Source organism: Saimiri boliviensis, chromosome 10, assembly GCF_048565385.1.
Source record: "Saimiri boliviensis isolate mSaiBol1 chromosome 10, mSaiBol1.pri, whole genome shotgun sequence".
Taxonomy (NCBI): Eukaryota; Metazoa; Chordata; class Mammalia; order Primates; family Cebidae; genus Saimiri; species Saimiri boliviensis.
Window position 1 is genome coordinate 109,940,208 of NC_133458.1, and position 19,257 is coordinate 109,959,464.

The 19,257-nt window shown below is 49.4% G+C and overlaps 1 protein-coding gene across 4 annotated transcripts in view; it reads left to right on the forward strand.

Moving 5' to 3' along the window:
- Window positions 1–19,257, forward strand: part of TNS3 (tensin 3) — a 313,618-nt gene that overhangs the window by 20,262 nt on the left and 274,099 nt on the right. Inside the window, exon 2 of one of the 4 annotated variants that reach the window (XM_010341376.3) lies at window positions 6,418–6,531. The exons of the other annotated variants lie outside the window; for them this stretch is intronic. Within the exon in view, the coding sequence (XP_010339678.3) occupies window positions 6,499–6,531 (33 nt within the window). The 5' untranslated portion in view covers window positions 6,418–6,498. The remainder of the gene's footprint in view (window positions 1–6,417; window positions 6,532–19,257) is intronic. 4 annotated transcript variants of the gene reach the window in all.

A 19,257-nucleotide genomic window follows, 5' to 3' on the forward strand; every position in this document is an offset into this window, starting at 1 on the left:
CAGTTCTCACAGTGAGTTCCTGAAACCAGCATTAGCATCCCTTGGAAACTGTTAGGAATACCAGTCCTGGGCTCCACCCCAGACAGACCTCCTGCATCAGACACTCTGGGTTAGGGCTCGACAGGGTTTAGAACCACTCATCTGGATTAATCTTTTTTCCAATGTGTAGTACTAGTCTGAAACCCCAGGGAAGCTGTTAATTCAGATGTCTTTAACGTTCCATGTGGCTTTGCAATAATCTATGCCTATCATGCGGTCAGACTGTGGCTCGTTGCCCTTCCAAAGCGTTGCAGATCCTGTGTGAAGAGTAAGCTGCATTTACAGTTCTCATACTGAGGGGAACTCCTTTTAGCTCCCTGAACCCCCAATGTGAATTTTTGCCTAAGATGAGGAAATCCAGCAGACTATGAAATTGGAAAGTGAGATTGGTGTCAACAAGTGTAAATTTGTGCATATTTTCAGCATTTGTTTATATTTATTTTTGTCCCCCATCTACTGGCTTATTACCTTAAGAAATAAAAAATCGGCCACGTATGGTGATTCAGGCCTGTAATCTGAGCACTTTGGGAGGCCGAGGCAGGCTGATCACTTGAGGTCAGAAGTTTGAGGCCAGCCTGGCTAAGATGGTGAAACTCCGTCTCTACTAAAAATACAAAAATTAGCCAGGCGTGGTGGTGTACACCTGTAATCCCAGCTACTCAGAAGGCTGAGGAAGGAGAATTGCTTGAGCCTGGGAGGCAGAGTTTGCAGTGAGCTGAGATTGTACCACCGCACTCCAGCCTGGGCGACCGAGTGAGATTCCGTCTCAAAAAAATAAATAAATAAAATAAATGAAAACATCAACATTTCTAGAGGCCAGTGTCTTTATAGCCTACTCTACTGGTTGAGGATTTTGATTCTTCACCAAAGAGATGCAGACTGGGCTGCTTTTGTGTGCAAGACAGTGCGCTTTTCCTGTAACGAGGAGGTCAGCTCCTACGGGCTCAGGAGCAGTAGGTAGCCATATGTGCATCTGGACCAAGCTGTGAGAAGGGGACGTGTCTGCAGAGGAAAAGAAGGTGCTGTGGAAACTGAGAGATGAATGGGGGTAGGGTGGAGAAGGCAGCCAAGAGCTTAGTGGTATTCATCAGTCAGGTGTTCCAGACAGACACAACCAACAGGGCATGTTCATGTATAAGCATATATATGTATGAGTGAATTTAAGGACCGGCAAGTCTGAAATCTGCAGGACAGGCTGGAAATTTTAGCAAGTCTTGAGGTTGCAGTCTTGAGTCTGAAGGCAATTTGGAGCAGAATTGGGAATCTCAAGTCTTTTCCCTTAAGGCCTTCCTTCAACTGATTAGATGAGGCCCACTGACATTATGGAGGGTCATTTACTTTATTCAAAGTCCACTGATTAAAGTGTTAACTAAAAAAAAAAAAAAAAAAAAAAAGACCTGGCCAGGCACGGTGGCCCATGCCTGTAATCCCAGCACTTTGAGAGATGGAGGCGGGCGGATCACAAGGTCAAGAGATCAAAACCGCCCAGCGCGGTGGCTCAAGCCTGTAATCCCAGCACTTTGGAGGCCGAGGCGGGTGGATCACGAGGTCGAGAGATCGAGACCATCCTGGTCAACATGGTGAAACCCCGTCTCTACTAAAAATACAAAATACTAGCTGGGCGTGGTGGCGCGTGCCTGTAATCCCAGCTACTCAGGAAGCTGAGGCAGGAGAATTGCCTGAACCCAGGAGGCGGAGGTTGCGGTGAGCCGAGATCGCGCCATTGCACTCCAACCTGGGTAACAAGAGCGAAACTCCGTCTCAAAAAAAAAAAAAAAAAAAAAGAGATCGAAACCATCTTGGCCAACATGGTGAAATCCCGTCTCTACTAAAAATACAAAAATTAGCTGGGCGTGGTGATGCATACCTGTAGTCCCAGCTACTTGGGAGGCTGAGGCAGGAGAATTGCTTGAACCCGGGAGGCGGAGGTTGCACTGAGCCGAGATCGCGCCACTGCACTCCAGCCTGGAGGCTGGAGATGGAACGAGACTCTGTCTCAAAAGAAAAAAAATACTTTCATGCAACATCTAGACTGATGTTTGACTAAGCAATTGGATACCATGGCCTAGCAGAGAGGATGCACACAATTCATGATCACTGCAAGGAATCGAGAATGTGAGACTGTGACTGTGGTGGGGGGAATGCGAGGATTTATGCTGGTTGGCAAGCGGGTGTGGGAAAAGCCACCAACAGTGTCCTCGTTGCTCGGTGGCCTCAACCCAGGGCTGTCATGAGATAATACACTGCCCATCACTAGGCTTGTGGGTCACAAAGGCGAGCCACTTTGTGGAGAAGCAGGGCAGGGCTTCTGTAAGTCGGCTTTGAGGTTGGATCTCCCCAGGATAGGGCTGCGGTCTGGAGGCAGAGGGAATGAGCATCCTGGCATCAGAGGTTGGGCACTCGGTTTTGCTAGTGATTCCTGCCCCAGAGGCGACTGGCCCAGGACCCAGGAGATCATCCTGAAGCTTTTCTGCTGAAACTGGTGCAAAGCCCTTCTTCAAGGGCATCTTTCAGAGTGAACACCCCAGGAGACATTCGTGAAAGTGTGAGCACCCCTCAGCTTAGGAGCGGTTCTTATGTATTTATCTCACCATCCAGCTGGTCGGGCTGTAGGACTTTAGACCTTTGTCGTTGGTATAGGTTTGAGAGTCTTTGAAGGGAGGCTCCAGGCAGGAGGGGTTCTGTGTTTCTGGTGTGGTGGCATGAGCCTGTAATCGAGCTACTTGGGAGCATGAGAGGGGAGAATTGCTTGAACCTGGGAGGCAGAGGTTGCAGTGAACTGAGATCACGCCATTGCACTCCAGCCTGGGCAACAAGAGTGAAACTCCATCCCAAAAAAAAAAAAAAAAAAAAAAGTCAGCAGACCAGGCCAAAAGCTGTGGCCTTTTAAGTGTTTATCCACCTTTGACCAAATAAATCTAATTCTATCTCTTTGAGTCTCCTTAAAATAACTGTCAATGATGAAGATATTTTTTGCAGAGCTCTGTTGAGGAGAAATGAGCTGGCCTTTCCATATCCAGAATGACCTCCAGGTCAAAGACACACACTGGGTCAGTCCGGGGAGGGGAGGCCACTCCTCCCCTGGATGGTCAGGATGCACAGGGGATTTTTACCATCATCACTGCAATGAGAAATGTTTACCTATCAAACTGTATTGCAGCTATGCTTAAGTTCCTTGCCAGCCTTGCGCTGTTGGTAAGTGGGCTGATGTCTGTGCTGGGATTCCAGCTGAAGGGTTGCAGTAACAGCCAGCGGGGCCACAGGCAGAGTCGGCCAAGGACTGGGTGCCCCTGACAGCAGCAGAGAGGGGGATGAGGGAGTCTGGAGAGAAGGCCACCGGTGAGAAATTAGGTGTAGGGCTTTGGTTCGGCAGATTTATGGAAGACATGAGAACACCAGCATTTCATGGTGGAAATCGTGTTTTGGACAGTGATGTCTTAATTAGTTTGTGCTGCTATAACCAGATACCTTACACTGGGCAATTTATAGACGACGGGAATTTATTTCTCACAGTTCTGGAGGCTGGAAGTCTAAGATCAAGGCCCTCGGTTTCTGGTGAGGGCCTGTTTCCTGGTTCATAGATGGTGCCTTCCACATGTTACAGGTCTGAGAGAGCTCCCTGGGGCTATTATTATGAGTCCCTAAGCCTAGGCTGAGGCTGTAGCCGCATGACCAAACCACCTTCCTGAGGCCCCACCTCATACCATCACCTGGGGGTTAGGGCTTCAGCATAGGAACTGGATGGGGATGGGGCACAGACATTTTGACCCTAGCAGTGATGCATAAAAGCCCAGTTTGAGGTGGGCAGCGAAGGCTGGCTCTGGCAGTCCTGTCGGGGTGGAACAGGTGTGGTAGACCCAGCTTCCTGCCCTGGGGCCTCAGTGGCCCCCAAGACATTGTGAATCCCTTCAGGCCAGGTGTAGTGTGCGTGGCTTGCTGTTCTCTGGTTTGTAGCTTCATCAAATTATCAGGGCTGCTCGGCCCCCTGAATGTGAAGGTCAGTGATTTCGTAAAAGGGCCCTTGTCCTATGCTACAGCAGCTCTCTCTGTGTGTCCTGGTCCCAGCCTGCCCCATCGCCCTGATGAAGATGCATGATGGAACTTGGACCTGGAATGAGGGGAGTGGAAGGAGGTGAGCACAGAGGTGGACAGGAGCCCCAGGGAGGCCAGGTCCACGGGGTGCTGTGGACTTTGATGGAGGCCTCAGAGATGGTAGAGCAGGAGGGCTGGCCTCTCATAAGACTGGCCCCTGTGCCTCTTGTTTTAGCCCCTTCCAGCCCTATCCCTGCCTTTTGTTCTCCATTCTCTACATGCTCCTGAAGTGCATAAAGATGATGTGAGGAGGCTGAGGCACCGCCTTGCGCCAGAAAGTTCTTGGAACTCACCACGGTCACATTCCTAGGATGGAATGTTGTGAGGCTGCCTCTGCTGTCCTTTGGGGAAGTCTCCCGTTCCCATTATTAAAAATCTGAACATGTGTCTCGATGTCTGTATATTTCAATATACATTAAACATGGGATTGGAAGAGTGACATGGGAGGTCCATATACATGGACGGTCCGGGATCTGCTTCTGCCTTCCAGTGCTTTCCCTTGGGCTCCCTCTGGGGAGATTTGGGCTCTGGGAGATTCTCGGCCGGTTTTGTCGTGCCCAGCTGAGTGGAAGGGGTTGAGGGGGATATGCCAAGCTCCCTCCTGCTCATGGCCTTGGACATAACCAAGGAGGGCTTGGCCTGGGACCCTAAGTGGGGTTTTCCTGCAGGTGTACACTGAGGAATGTCCCAGAGCGTGGCTGTGTGGGAGAATGGGCCCTGGGGAGGCAGAGCTGGGACCCTCTGCTGAGCAGGGAGGCAGTGGACCCTGTTTGTTCCCCATGTGTGGGAAACCTGCCAAGGTAGGCTGCTGGTTTTTCCATAGACGAAACAGGAGTCAGTTGAAATTTGCAAGTAGGTGATGGGAGAGGTGGGCCTGAACCCCAAGTCCTTGGGCTGAAAACCTGGGCCTTTCTTGGTCTCTGCAGATGTGCTCCATCGCAGGGCGGGGAGGTGCTGGGGTCGGCCTCTTTGAAGTCGGGCTGATGGACACATTTGGGGCTGGTGGAGGCACCCACGCTTGCATGGAGGAGGGTGTGGGACTCTCTGCCAAGTGTCAAGTTAGCCTGAAAGGAGGCACAGACGGGGGGGGGGGGGGGGGGTGGGGTGGGGTGGGGGTGGGGTTTGCTTTTTGCCCTGGGGTAAGAAAAAAAAAACAATGCAGGCCAAGGATGCATTCCTGGTGGGGATTACCTGGGAGGTGGGGTAGCCTCTTTGATCCTCCTCGGCGCAAGGCTTGCTGTAGCTTGCTCTTATCAGCACCGCAAATTCCCTGTTTCCTTTTGTGTTGGGAACCTACAAGAGGCTCTGATGCTGGAAGCGGGGTACCGCACTCTTGCCTGCGGGAGGCAGTGTCCCGTACACAGGCGGCAGCACCCACATGGGGGTGGATAGTGGAGGGCCAGCCTGGGCCAGTCCCGTGTGCTCAGGCCTCCTTGGTGGGGGTGGTCTGGAGGTTCTCGTCATTTGTCATTCGTCAGTGGGAGGATGGGCAGGCAGTGATGTCCAGAGGCTTACTCACTGCCTGCCTTCTAGCCAGCCCTCTGGAAAAGAGGCCGTCCTTCCAGTTTGGAGGCTTCCTCTGGAGAATTCCATGACACACGTTCTTGAACTGTGGATGTGATTCAGTAAGGTGCAGTTGGATGGCATGTGGGGTGGAATAATTCCTTGTTGGACAGTTTGCTCCAGGAATGGTGCGGCCTTCCTGCCTCCTCTTGCTGGATGCTAGTGGCCACCTCAGTGGTGGTAATGGTTAAAATGTCCTCACATTTCCAAATGTCCCCAGCGCCTCCAATTACTAGGAGGCAGAGAAGTCAGTCGGCACTTAAGAAAACAAAGTAGGACGAAAAATCCCAGAGGGTATTCTCCCAGTTGCCACGTAATATTTCTGAAAAACCTTCAAGTTATTTACCCATGTGGGTGTGTTACCTGGTTGTTACTTAAGAGAGATTTCTGTATGTGTCGCAAGGAGAGGCATTGCAGAAACCCACAGGGACATTTTTATCATTCTACATTGTGACTCTTCCTTTCCTGTGTTTGAAAGATGAAAAGATAGCATCCCCTGGACGGGCAAGGGTTGGCTTCAAAAACAGTGTTGGGACAGAAAGGTCCATTAGTGAGCTCGGCGCAGGCAGGGGTGATGGTCCTGGTGGAGGTAGCCATTTCAAAGCTTCTAAGCGTGGCTGAGGAAGGAAGGAAAAGTCAGCCTCTTCCTTACGTAGGACGCTTATGAACTTTCCCAGACGCTCTCTTTGCCTGAAAGATTGTTCTGACCCTGGCCATTTGTAGGACTTATGCAAGGTGGATCTAAGCCTCCTCGTGTGCTCCAGGCTGAGACCAGGATCCGGGCGCATCACCAGCTGGCAGAAGATGGGGACTAGGCCCTCCGCACGCCCGGCACAGGTCAGGTTCTATTGTTCCCCGCCCCCGCTGCTCCTGGTGATTGTCTGTGGGAGACATGGCTTGGTGGCAGGGACTGGAAGACAGAGGGCTGGGCGTAGGGCCTCTTGGCTGTGACTTGCCCCCTGCCTAGCACCCTTGCACTGAGAATTGCCAGTTGTCATTCCTACCTTGCACGCTGTGCCCACTGCACCAAAGGCTTGTGGAGTTTTGCCATTTGGGTTTATGGGAGGTTGAATTCACCCCAGGCCAGCCAGGGGGAGTGGGCAGGGTCTGGCCTGAGGCCTGCACTGCAGCCCCTGGAGATCTCAGCCATCATGCCTCTGCTTTGCTTCTCTCAGCTCAGGAAACTTCACTTACCCCTGTCTCCAGAGTGTGACTCAGATGCACCCAATGACCAGAGGAACTTGTTGGGAGGAAGTCACAATTATGGGGTTAGAGAAAGAAAAGTCAAACAGCCAACAAAATAATCATCATGCTCTCTTGTGGATTGGGAATAAGGGATGTGGGGCCCTCTGTTGTCCTCAGTTACCCGTCTCAGAGCTTCAGATGCCCAGACTCAGGCCAGAGGGTCCCTAGGGCCCCAGGACGGGCAGAACAGCCACATTCATGGGGGTGCAGAGTGGTCTCCAGATGGCCTGGAGAGACCCCTTCTCAGGGTGTCTTGGCCCTTCGTGTGTCTCTGAATGGGGACTCTAAAATCTATCTGGGAACTTCCTTAAAGTAGCTAGCTGACTTTTATTAAAGAGGATTTTAAAAAATCACGTTTTTGGGCCCAGCATGGTGGTTCATGCCTGTAATCCCAGCACTTTGGGAGGCCAAAGCGGGCAGATCATCTGAGGTCAGAGTTCAAGACCAGCCCGACCAACATGGAGAAACCCCATCTCTACTAAAAATACAAAATTAGCTGGGTGCAGTGGTGCACATGCCTATAATCCCAGCTGTAGGAGGCTGAGGCAGGAAAATCACTTGTACCCAGGAGGCAGAGGTTGTGATGAGCTGAGATCAAGCCATTGTACTACTCCAGCCTGGGCAACAAGAGTGAAACTCGTATCTAAAAAAAAAAAAAAATTACCTTTTGATTTTAAACTGTCTCTTGGATCGTCTGCAGTTGGTATCATTTTGACTAGAACCTCTCACTGCCCAACTGTCAACAGGTTTATTCTATAAAAGAGGCCATGCGGTTCAAGGAGAATCTGAACATGAGATTCACACACTGAACTCTACCTGGTTGCCTCTTTTGTGTCTGTTTGACACAAAAAACATGAGATTCACACACTGAACTCTACCTGCTTTTGTGTCTGTATGTGTATGTGTGTATGTAAGTGCATGTTCTTATATGTATATGTACACATGCATACATGTATACTGCACAGGCACACATAGCTACATGTATGTGTATGCATGTGCATCTAATGTGCATGTGTGTATTCTGTGTGTGCAAGCTTACTTTGGAGATACTGCAGTTTGGTGCCAGACTACAGCAATAAAATGAATGTTGAGATAAAGTAAGTTGCACATATCTTTTGGCTTCCCAATGCGTATAAAAGTTGTTTATACTAAACTGTAGTTTATTAAGTGTGAAAATGGCAGTATGTCTAGAAAAACAATGTACAGGTCTTAATTTAAAAATACCTTATTGCTAAAAAATGCTGACAATCATCTGAGCCTTCGGCAAGTTAAAATCTTTTTGCTGATGGAAGGTCTCACCTATGAGTTCATGGCTTTGGACTGATCAGTGGTTACTAAAGGTTGGGGTGGCTGTGGCAATCCTTAAAAGTAAGACGGCGATACAGTTTGCCAGATCAGTTGAATCGTTCATGAAAGACGTCTCCGTAGCACGTGATGGTGTTTAATAACATTTTATCCACATTAGAACTTTTTTCAAAATTGGAAGCAATCCTTTCAACCCTGTTGCTGCTTTATCAATTACATTTATGTGACTTTCTAAATACCTTGTTGTCATTTCAACAGTATTTACAGCATCTTCTTTGGGGTAGGTTCCATCTTAAGAGACCGATTTCTTTGCTTATGAATAAGAATCAACTCCTCATTCATTAAAGATTTAAATGAGATTGCAGCATTTAAGTCACATCTTCAGGCTACACTTCTAGCTCTAGTGCTCTTGCTGCTCTAAGCATATCTCCTTTTTTCATTGCAGTCCTGAACCCTCAAGGTCATCCATAAGGGTTGAAATCAACTTCTTCCAAACTCCTTTTAATGCTGACATTTTGATTTCCTCTCATGAATCACAAATGGTTTTTTTTTTTTTTTTTTTTTTTTTTTTTTTTTTTTTTTTTGAGACGGAGTTTCGCTCTTGTTACCCAGGCTGGAGTGCAATGGCGCGATCTCGGCTCACCACAACCTCTGCCTCCTGGGTTCAAGCAATTCTCCTGCCTCAGCCTCCTGAGTAGCTGGGATTACAGGCACGTGCCACCATGCCCAGCTAATTTTTTTTGTATCTTTAGTAGAGACGGGGTTTCACCATGTTGACCAGGATGGTCTCGATCTCTTGACCTCGTGATCTACCCGCCTCAGCCTCCCAAAGTGCTGGGATTACAGGCTTGAGCCACCGCACCCAGCGCACAAATGTTCTTAAACCCATCTGGACTGTTGAATCTTTTACAGAAGGGTTTCAGTCGACTTTGCCCAGATTCATCAGAGAAATCACCATCTATCACAGCTATAGCTTTAAAAATGTTATTTCTTTTCTTTTTTTTTGAGACTGAGTCTTGCTCTGTCAACCAGCCTGGAGTACAGTGGTGTGATCTCAGCTCACTGCAACGTCTGCCTCTGGGGTTCAAGCAATTCTGTCTCAGCCTCTTGAGTAGCTGGGATCACAGCATCTGCCACAACGCCTAGCTAATTTTTGTATTTTTAGTAGAGATGGGGTTTCCCCATGTTGGCCAGGTTCCAACTCCTGACCTAAGATGATCCATCCCCTTTGGCCTCTTAAAGTGCTGGGATTACAGGCGTGAGCCACTGTGCCCGGCCTAAATTTTTTTTTTTTTTTTTAGACGGAGCCTCTCCCTGTCTCCCAGGCTGGAGTGCAATGGCAGGATCTCAGCTCACTGCAAACTTCGCCTCCTGGGTTCAAGCGATTCTCCTGCCTCAGCCTCCCGAGCAGCTGGGATTACAGGCATCTGCCACCACTCGGCTAATTTGTATTTTTGGTAGAGATGGGGTTTCACCATGTTGGTCAGGCTGGTCTCTAACTCCTGGCCTCAGTTGATCCACCTGCTTCAGCCTCCCAAAGTGCTGGGATTACAGGCGTGAGTCACTGCGCCCGGCTCAAAATGTATTTTTTAAAAACCGCTGTGGCTCAGGCCTGTAATCCCAGCAGTTTGGGAGGCGGAGGCGGGCGGATCACGAGGTCAAGAGATCAAGACCATCGCGGCCAAGAGGGTGAAACCCTGTCTCTGTTAAAAATACAAAAATTATCCGGGCCTGGTGGCGCGCCTCTGTAACCCTAGCTACTTGGGAGGCTGAGGCGGAAGAATCGCTTGAACCCGGGAGGCGGAGGTTACAGTGAGCCAAGATTGTGCCATTGAATTCCAGCCTGGCGACAGAGTAGGACTGCGTCTCAAAACAAACAAAAAAGACCTGGGCTGGGCGTGGTGGCGGATGCCTGTAATTCCAGCTACTCCAGAGGCTGAGATGGGAGAATCGCTTGAACTTGGGAGGCAGAGGTTGCGGTGAGCCGATATCGCGCCATTGCAGTCCAGCCTGGACAAGAGTGAGAGTTTGACTCAAAAACAAAAAACAAACAAACCAAAAAAAAGGACTTGAAAGTCAAAATTACTCCTTGATTCATGGGCTGTAGCATGGAGGTTGCGTTAGTAGGCATGAGAATGCTGTAAGTAAAATTTTGATGCCGCACAGAAATAACACTCGAAGATGAATCCTCGCAGCAGGGCACTTTACTTGTATGGAAGGGTGCAGGGTGCACGCATGGAGTCACTGGCAGCCGCAGGCTTGGACAAGGGGGGAAGGGGTGCTTATGCTGGGGAGCGGGGGAGTCGTCCCTACCGCTATGTCTCCTCCTATTGAATAGGGTTACACCGCACAAGCTAGACTAATCCAGATTGGCTATTTTATTTTATTTTATTTTATTTCGTCTCCTTTGTAAAACTCCTTGAATCAACGATTGGCTATTTTAAAAAGAGTAGGGGCTCCAAGCTGGAGTGGCAGGGCGGGTGTTTTGGCAGGAAGGATGGTTTTGGGCGTGTCAGCAGGTAGCCAGGGGTGATCAGATGACCGGGATGAGTCAGGATTGGGAGGAAGGGGAGCAGATGTGAACTACTGATTAGAACTGGTGGAGAAGGAATTACAAGGGAGTTAAAACTTTAAAATAGAGAATTAAAGAATAAGAAAGCTGAACATGCTGACATACTAATTCTCCGAAGAGAAATTTAGAACTCATTGTATCCACTTAGAACGACATTCATTTCTTTGTACATCTCTGTCAGAACTGCTGCGTGACCAGCTGCATTATCAACAAGTAGTAATATTTGAAAGGAATCTTTTTTTTTTTTTTTTTTTTTTTTTTTTCTGAGCAGTAGGTCTCAACAGTGAGCTTAAAATAGTCCATAAACCATGCTGTAAACAGTTCTGTCATCCAGGCTTTACTATTCTATTTATAGAGCACAGGGAGGGTAGATTTAGCCTAATTCTTAAGGACTCTAGGATTTTCAAAACGGTAAATGAGCATTCCCTTCAACTTAAAGTCATCTGTAGCCTTAGCCCCTAACAAGACAGTTAGCCAGTGCTTGGAAGCTTTGAAGCCAGGCATTGACTTCTCCTCCCTAGCTATGAAAGTCCTAGGCAGCATCTTCTCCCAACAGACGGCTGATTTTGTCTGCATTGAAATCTGTGGTGCTAATATAGCTACCTTCATCAGTGGAGCTGGATCTTTTAGGTAACTTGCGGCAGCTTCTACGTTAGTATTTGCTTACTCTGTGATATTATGGAGCTGGCATCTTTACTTAAAACTCTTGAACCAACCTCTGCTAGCTTCACACTTTTCTCCTGCAGCTTCTTCATCCCTTTGAGTCTGCACAGAACTGAAGAGAGTTAGGGCCTTGCTCTAGATTAGACTTTGGCTTAAGGGAATGTGGTGGCTGGTTTGATTTTCTAATCCGGACCACTCAAACTTTGTTAGTATCAGCAAAAAGGCTGTTTTGCTTTCTTGTCATTCGTGTGTTTACTGGAGTAGCACTTCTGATTTCCTTCGAGAACTTTGCCTTTGCATTTGCACCTTGGCTAACCGGAGGGAGAGGCCTGGCTTTCAGCCTGTTTGAGCACATGTCTTCCCCACTAAGCTTACTCATTTCTAGCTTTTAAGAGATGTGACTCTTTCTTTCACTTGAACACTTACTGGTTATTAATTGGCCTGATGTCAGTATTGTTGTGTGTCCGGGATTAGGGAGGCCCGAGGAGAGGGAACCAGCGGTCCAGAGCATCAGAACACAGAACGTGTATCCATCACGTTAGCTGTCTCATATGGGTTTGGTTCATGGCACCCCAAAATAATTACAGTAGTAACATCAAAGATTACAGATCACAGATAACTGTAAAAAATATAATCATAGCCGGGCGCGGTGGCTCAAGCCTGTAATCCCAGCACTTTGGGAGGCCGAGGCGGGTGGATCACAAGGTCGAGAGATCGAGACCATACTGGTCAACGTGGTGAAACCCCGTCTCTACTAAAAATACTAAAAAATTAGCTGGGCATGGTGGCGCGTGCCTGTAATCCCAGCTAGGCTGAGGCAGGAGAATTGCCTGAACCCAGGAGGCGGAGGCTGCGGTGAGCCGAGATCGCGCCATTGCACTCCAGCCTGGGTAACAAGAGTGAAACTCCGTCTCAAAAAAAAAAAAAAAAAAAAAAAAAAAAAAAAAATCATAATGAAAAATTTTGAAATGTAGTGAGAGTTAACAAAAATGTGACCCAGAGACCTGAAGTGAGCTCCTGCTTTTGGGAAAACGGCACTGTCAGTTTAAAAAAAACAAAAAACAAAAAACAAAAAAACAAAAAAAGCACAACTCAGCATCTGCAAAGTTCAGTAAAGCAAAGCACAGTAAAAGGAGGTGTGCCTGCCTGTGTGTGTCTTGTTGATTTCTGAAACGGAGGCAAAAAGTGATTTTTTTTGTTGTTACTTTTTTTTCTTGTTTCTCCAGGCAAATTGTTTCTCGCTTTCGCTCAAGTGCCGGGCTCTAGACGGCTTCCTGGCTTGGCAAGATTACTGTTAACGCATCCCTAAGCATTCCTTTTATTTGTCAAATCCCTGTTATTCTGCTAGAATCTGTCTTGCAGCCAAAATAGCCTCAGGAGAAAAATAATGAAAAAAAAAAAGAAATGAATTAGGTGTGTCAGAAGAATGTGATGGGTGTGGGGAGGTTTATGCAGATAAATACGTGTGTGGGTAACAATGTCGTGCCTTTTCAATGTCTGTTTACATGTTTCCATTTTCCTTGTAAAAGCACTTTAACACATGAAGCAGGTTTGCAGAGACGCCAGGGATGGCTCCCCAGCCCGCCAGAAAGGCGGTCTCCCTGGTTGTTGCTGGGCTCCTCAGTTTTTCTTCGCAAGACTCGTTGTTAAGTCACACTGTGGATTTCCTTTGCTTGACTGTGGACACATGGTTTTGTAGCTGCCCTCCCCACCCTACCCCCGGCCCCGCTCCAGCCGTGCCTTAGCAGACATCATCCCCTGTTATTTCAGTCTCCACAAGTGTAAGAATTTAGGGTAATATAGTCATACTTCCATTCCATGGATTTGCTCACTTCTCACTCTCTACACAAATAGCACACATGTGCACAGTGTGAACCTTGGTCTGTTGACTTGACCTTGCCTGTGTGGGATGTTGTTTCTCTCCTGTCCATGGACACTTGTTCAGTTGAGATTCACAGGTGTGGAATGAGCGGGGACTGCAGTGCAAATGCTTTCGTCGTTCTCGTTATAGGCTGTCTGATGACTTTTCAAAGTGCTCCACAGGTGGGCTGGGCGAGGTGGCTCACGCTTATAATCCCAGCTCTTTGGGAGGCCAAGGCAAGCGGATCGCCTGAGGAGTTCAAGACCAGCCTGACCAACATGGAGGAACCCCCTCTCTACTAAAAATACAAAACTAGCTGGACGTGGTGGTACATGCCTGTAATCCCAGCTACTCATGAGGCTGAGGCAGTAGAATCACTTGAACTCAGGAGGCGGAGGTGATGGTGAGCCGAGATTGTGCCATTGCACTCCAGCCTTGGTGACAAGGGAGAAACTCTGTCTCAAAAAAAAAAAAAAAAAAAAAGAAAGTGCTTCACAGGCATGAATTGTTCCACTGGGGGCCTCCTTGACTGTGCTTTTGAACCCTGAAGCCAAAGGCTCCCCTGCTCCTGGTGGCTATGCTGGAACTGCAGCTTCTTCCCTCTGGTCTGAGGCGGCTACATCCATGGTTCCAGCCACATGGCTTTTTGTACCCCAACCCACCTCCTCTGTGCTCTCCCCATTTGCTTAGGGAAACACCTGGAGTGAGATGGAACCATCCAGTCCACGCCTGGGCCCCACTGGGCCTCCACCTTCAGGATGTGCCTAGGGTCTCACCACGTGCTCTTGTTCGGTTCCTGAGTCCCGCGCCAGGAAGTGGACCACAGGCAAACCTTCTGCCCGGGAGCTTGGGTGCAAAAGCTTGTCTGTCCTCTGTGTGGCAGGGAGCCCACCTTGCCCATTTGAGAAAGGAGCAGGCGCCCTCCAAGGTGATGCTTCCTGAAGGAACTGGGTATTTTAGGAAGATCTTCCTGGTGCTTCCTGCAGGTCTGGTGAAGGGTATTCACACAGGCTTCCAAGAGGTGGAGCCCCTCCTCACCCCTTTTCTGAGTGAGCTCATGCTCCTTGGCTGGGTGCAGCCTTAGGAGATGTGTTCAGTCACCCCACAGTAAAGCTCCTCCTCCTTAGGGTGGTGTGACTCCTCAGGAGTCGGGTAAGACTGTTTGGGACTGACCAAAACTTAGGTCTGTTTGGTTTTGTAACTTTCTTGATATACCTTGGGTGTTTTCCATGTCAGTGAATATGGATGTGATTATTAGTTTTAGTGACTTCATAGTATTCAAATTCCATTCTATGTTAGTACATAAAATGACCAGAGCCCAGATGCTGGCTATTAAAACTGCTTCCAGCTTTTCTTGTTGTGCATGATTCTGTAGCTGCCCTTCCATGTAGATCTTTCCAGGTGTGGTCACTGCCTCATAACACATTCCTTGAAGCAGAGTTGACCATAGTGACAAGTGTTTTAAATGAGAACATAGCAATTTGGTTTGCATGTGGCTTGCCCACTGAAACCCTGCTGCAAAAGCGTCTTTATGCTTCTCTCTCCCGGTCCTAGCCGTCTTGCCGTGGGACAACTAGGGACAGTGTCCTCCCTACATGAGGTTGGGAAGGTGCGGGTCAGAGGGACAGTAAGCCAAGGTGACCGCCTTCCAGGACAGATCCTACAGTGTGGCTGCTCACCCATTTATTCTTTTGATTGGGGGACTTAGTCGATTTAAATTTGATTACTAATAATATATGTAATAATATATTTAGGATTAATAATAATATATGTTTATCTTTTGCAAAGGGCTGCGTAGTTCACCAAGCCCTCTCCATATATCAAGGATTGCTGTGGACATTGCTGGCCCTGGAACCGTGGGGCTGTGTTTCTATTCCCATTTCCTTTCTTCCTTCCTTCATTAATTCAGCAAATAGGCCTGGGCCCCTTCTGATGTCTGTCCCTTGGATAAGTGAAGGGCAGGGTAAGGCTGCAGGGCTTCTCTGTGATGTAAGAACTTTTGTGGGGCCTTAAGGCCCGGGGCCAGAAGACCTCGCCTATTCTTTCCTGAGGAGGCCTCACAGGGGAGACCTCAGTGTTGCACTTGGGGATGAATGCTCAGCTGAGAGGGGATGGATGGGAGGGATGGAAGAGGGGAGAGGAGACCAAGGTATGGGGCCGGCACTCCCGTCAAGAACCAGATGAACTAACTAGGTCCTGGGGATGCAGGTGGGAGGGCAGGGATGTGGGTGGAGTTGATACTGCAGTGTTCTGGTCAGAGCATGAAAACTCCGGAGTGGGCCAGGAGGCCATCTGTGTGTCAGGGCCCATCAAGTGTATCATTCATTCATTCATTCATTCATTCAGCAAATTCTTAGGCACGAGGATCTCCGTGAACCAGATGGACCAGAGTCCATGCTCTGCTAGAACAGAGCAGTTTTCATCCCCAATGACTGTAAGACCAAGGTGGACGGACTTTTCCGTAGGGCCTCATGCAGGAGAGGTATAAACTGGGCAGGGATCTGGGGGAAGTGAGTCCTGTGTGCAAGGAAGAGCAGGTCAAGTGTCCTGAGGCAGCACCTGGCTGAGCAAGTTACAGAGCAGGCCAGAGATAGGCGGGGGCTAGATCACCTTGGTCTGTGGGCTCATAAAAATGACTTTTTTTTTTTTTTTTTGAGATGAAGTCTAGCTCTGTTGCCAGGCTGGAGAGCAGTGAAGGGATCCCAGCTCGCTGCAACCTCTGCCTCCCAGGTTCAGGTGATTCTCTCATCTCAGCCTCCCAAGCAGCTGGGACTATAGGCATGTACCACCACATCCAGCTAATTTTGTATTTGTAGTAGAGATAGGGTTTCACCATGTTGGTCATGCTGATCTCGAACTCCTGACCTCATGATCCGCCCACCTCGGCCTCCCAAAGTGCTAGGATTACAGGCGTGAAACACCGAGCCCAGCCAGAACTGTTTTTAAGGGTGTAGATTCTAAAAGCTGGAGAGGGTTTTGTGCTAGAATGTGGTCATGTCCTGATTCCTGTCTAAAGAAGCTCCGTTTGGCTGGCCTGTGGATGCAGAGATGGTCAGTTCAGTGGTGGGTGGACCAGGGTGGGGGGGGTGGAGACTGGGGAACTGGGCCTTTGGGGGTTGTTTTGTGGGACTTGCTGACAGACTGGCTGTGTGCCGTAAGAGAAGTGGAAAGAGCCCTAAGGTTGACACTTGACTGTGTAGGGAAGTGGGTGCTACTTTTGTAGACCGGGCAGCAGGGAGGAGCATGTTCGGGAGAAAACTGGGAGTTCTGATTTGGAGGGTTGAAGTGAACGGTGCTTCAGGGATGGCCCAGTGAAGATGGGAGCAGGTGGTGCTCGGGACTCAGCAGGCCAGGGGAGAAGAAGCTTGGAGCTCAGACCCGTCAGCTAGCAGACAGGTGGTGGGAAGGGTGACAGCCAGTACTGTCATGCTCCCTGGCTGGGTGCAGACGTGGGAGGTGCATGCCCACAGAGCTTGGAGCCCAAGTACCCTGAACCTTAGAAGCACCCAAGGTGATAAGACCCTCCGAAAGAGACAAGGGCAGGACCAGTGAGGTAGGGCATGGGGGTCACAAAGACCAGGGAAGAGAATGTGTCAGGTGATGGTGTGTTCAAATGCGGCCACGATTGGAATAAAGGAAGGGCAGGTGTCTTTTTTTTTTTTTTTTTTTTTTTTTTTTTGAGACGGAGTTTTGCCCTTGTTACCCAGGCTGGAGTGCAATGGCGCGATCTCGGCTCACCGCAACCTCCGCCTCCTGGGCTCAGGCAATTCTCCTGCCTCAGCCTCCTGAGTAGCTGGGATTACAGGCACGTGCCACCATGCCCAGCTAATTTTTTGCACTTTTAGTAGAGACGGGGTTTCACCATGTTGACCAGGATGGTCTCGATCTCTCGACCTCGTGATCCACCCGCCTCGGCCTCCCAAAGTGCTGGGATTACAGGCTTGAGCCACCGCGCCCGGCTGGGCAGGTGTCTTTTACTGGGTTTGACGGTGTGTGTCTAGGTGGTGACTTATGGAAAGTTCCAGTGAGATGGGTTGAGCATGGATTCTGGAGCCCATAAGCCTTGGGGTAAAGGGGCAGTGGCTGTCGTCAGCCCTTTGAGGAAAGCTTCCTGTACGGGGAGCAGCAGAGAAATAGGCCAGGTATGGGAAGGAGGGCTGTGTGTTCAAAGACGGGTTGTGTTACAGCAGGCTCTATGCCACTGGGAAAGTTGGCGCAGTCAAGAAAGACATGAAGATTAGGAGTCGGGAGGGTGCACGGTGACTCACTCCTGTAATCCCAGCATTTTGGGAGGCCAAGGTGGGTGGATCACCTCAGGTCAGGAGTACAAGACCAGCCTGATCAACATGAGTAGAGCCCAGCTCTACTAAAAATACAAAATTAGCCAGATGTGGTGGTGCATGCCTGTAGTCCCAGCTACTCGGGAGGCTGAGGCAGGAGAATCACCTGAACCCGGGAGGCAGAGGTTGCGGTGAGCTGGGATCCCGCCACCACTCCAGCCTGGGCGACAGTGAGACACCTTCAGGAGTTGGAAAGCAAGAGCCAGGAAGGATGGCTAGGGACAAGACTCGAGCCTGCAGTGGTCACCGCGTTCTTCCTCACCTCATGCAGGGAAGATGCCCAGTGTGGACCCGGCCAGCTGATGGAACTGCAGGGTGGTCCCTGTCCGGTGACTAACGGTGGACACCTAGAGGGCTGGGAGGAGCAGCTCCTGAGACCCCATTAATACGGGTGCCTTTGTGTTCAGATCTAATGTCCCCAGCCCTCCACTGAGTGCCGGTTACTCCTGGAGGTCCCCACCCATGCTTACTCTCCACTCCCTGATACAGTCCCCTTATCTCTCCTAATTCTTAGCCCAGCTGAAGTCAACACGTGCCTCCAGGAATTGAGGAAATCACCCTCAGTTCTTGGCTTTGCTCTCCGCACCACTCCCACCCTTTGCTCCTGAGCCTCTGCCTACCTGTCTCGGGCCAGGCCCAGTCTACACTGGAGTCCAACACACACTGCCTCCCTCCCTCCTCACCCTGGTGGGACCACAGCCCCCTAGGCTTTATCTTCTCTCTGCTCCCTCCCAGGCTATAAACTCAGGAATGAATGAATGGACAGATGAACCCTGCCAGCTATAATTGTAAACCAGCTAATCAGAAATTCAAAGGGCAGCAGATAGGAGGCTGCAGCCCAGGGTGTTCCAAAGGCCCAGCCCAGGGCGTGACCGAGGGGCGTGGTAGTCAAGATAGTGACCTTAAAACCTGGCGTCTATCTTTGTCCCATCTACCGCGCCTGTCTAGCACAGGCGTGTCTGACCAGGCAGGTGCTGAGCGCACACGGTGTGGGACCCACGGTCTTGGCACACACGCAGTTTGTAGTGTGAGTGGTGTGTGCCCCAGGCCTGTGTCTGTTCCCTGCTAGCCTGGGTGAACAATGATGACTGTCACTGCAGACAGGAGATGAGAAGCTTCAGTGGTGAGGTGGGACTTGATTTGCTTTCTTCCTTGCTTGAATAACTTTTTTTAAATTTTATTTTATTTTATTTTATTTTATTTATTTATTTTTTGAGACGGAGTTTCACTCTTGTTACCCAGGCTGGAGTGCAATGGCGCGATCTCGGCTCACTGCAACCTCCGCCTCCTGGGGTCAGGCAATTCTCCTGCCTCAGCCTCCTGAGTAGCTGGAATTACAGGCACGTGCCACCATGCCCAGCTAATTTTTTGTATTTTTAGTAGAGACGGGGTTTCACCATGTTGACCAGGATGGTCTCGATCTCTTGACCTCGTGATCCACCCGCCTCGGCCTCCCAAAGTGCTGGGATTACAGGCTTGAGCCACCGCGCCCGGCCAAATTTTATTTTTTAAATAAGGAGGTTAAGAGAATTGTGAGTACTATGCTATAAGTATACTTCAGTGACACTTAAGAAAAA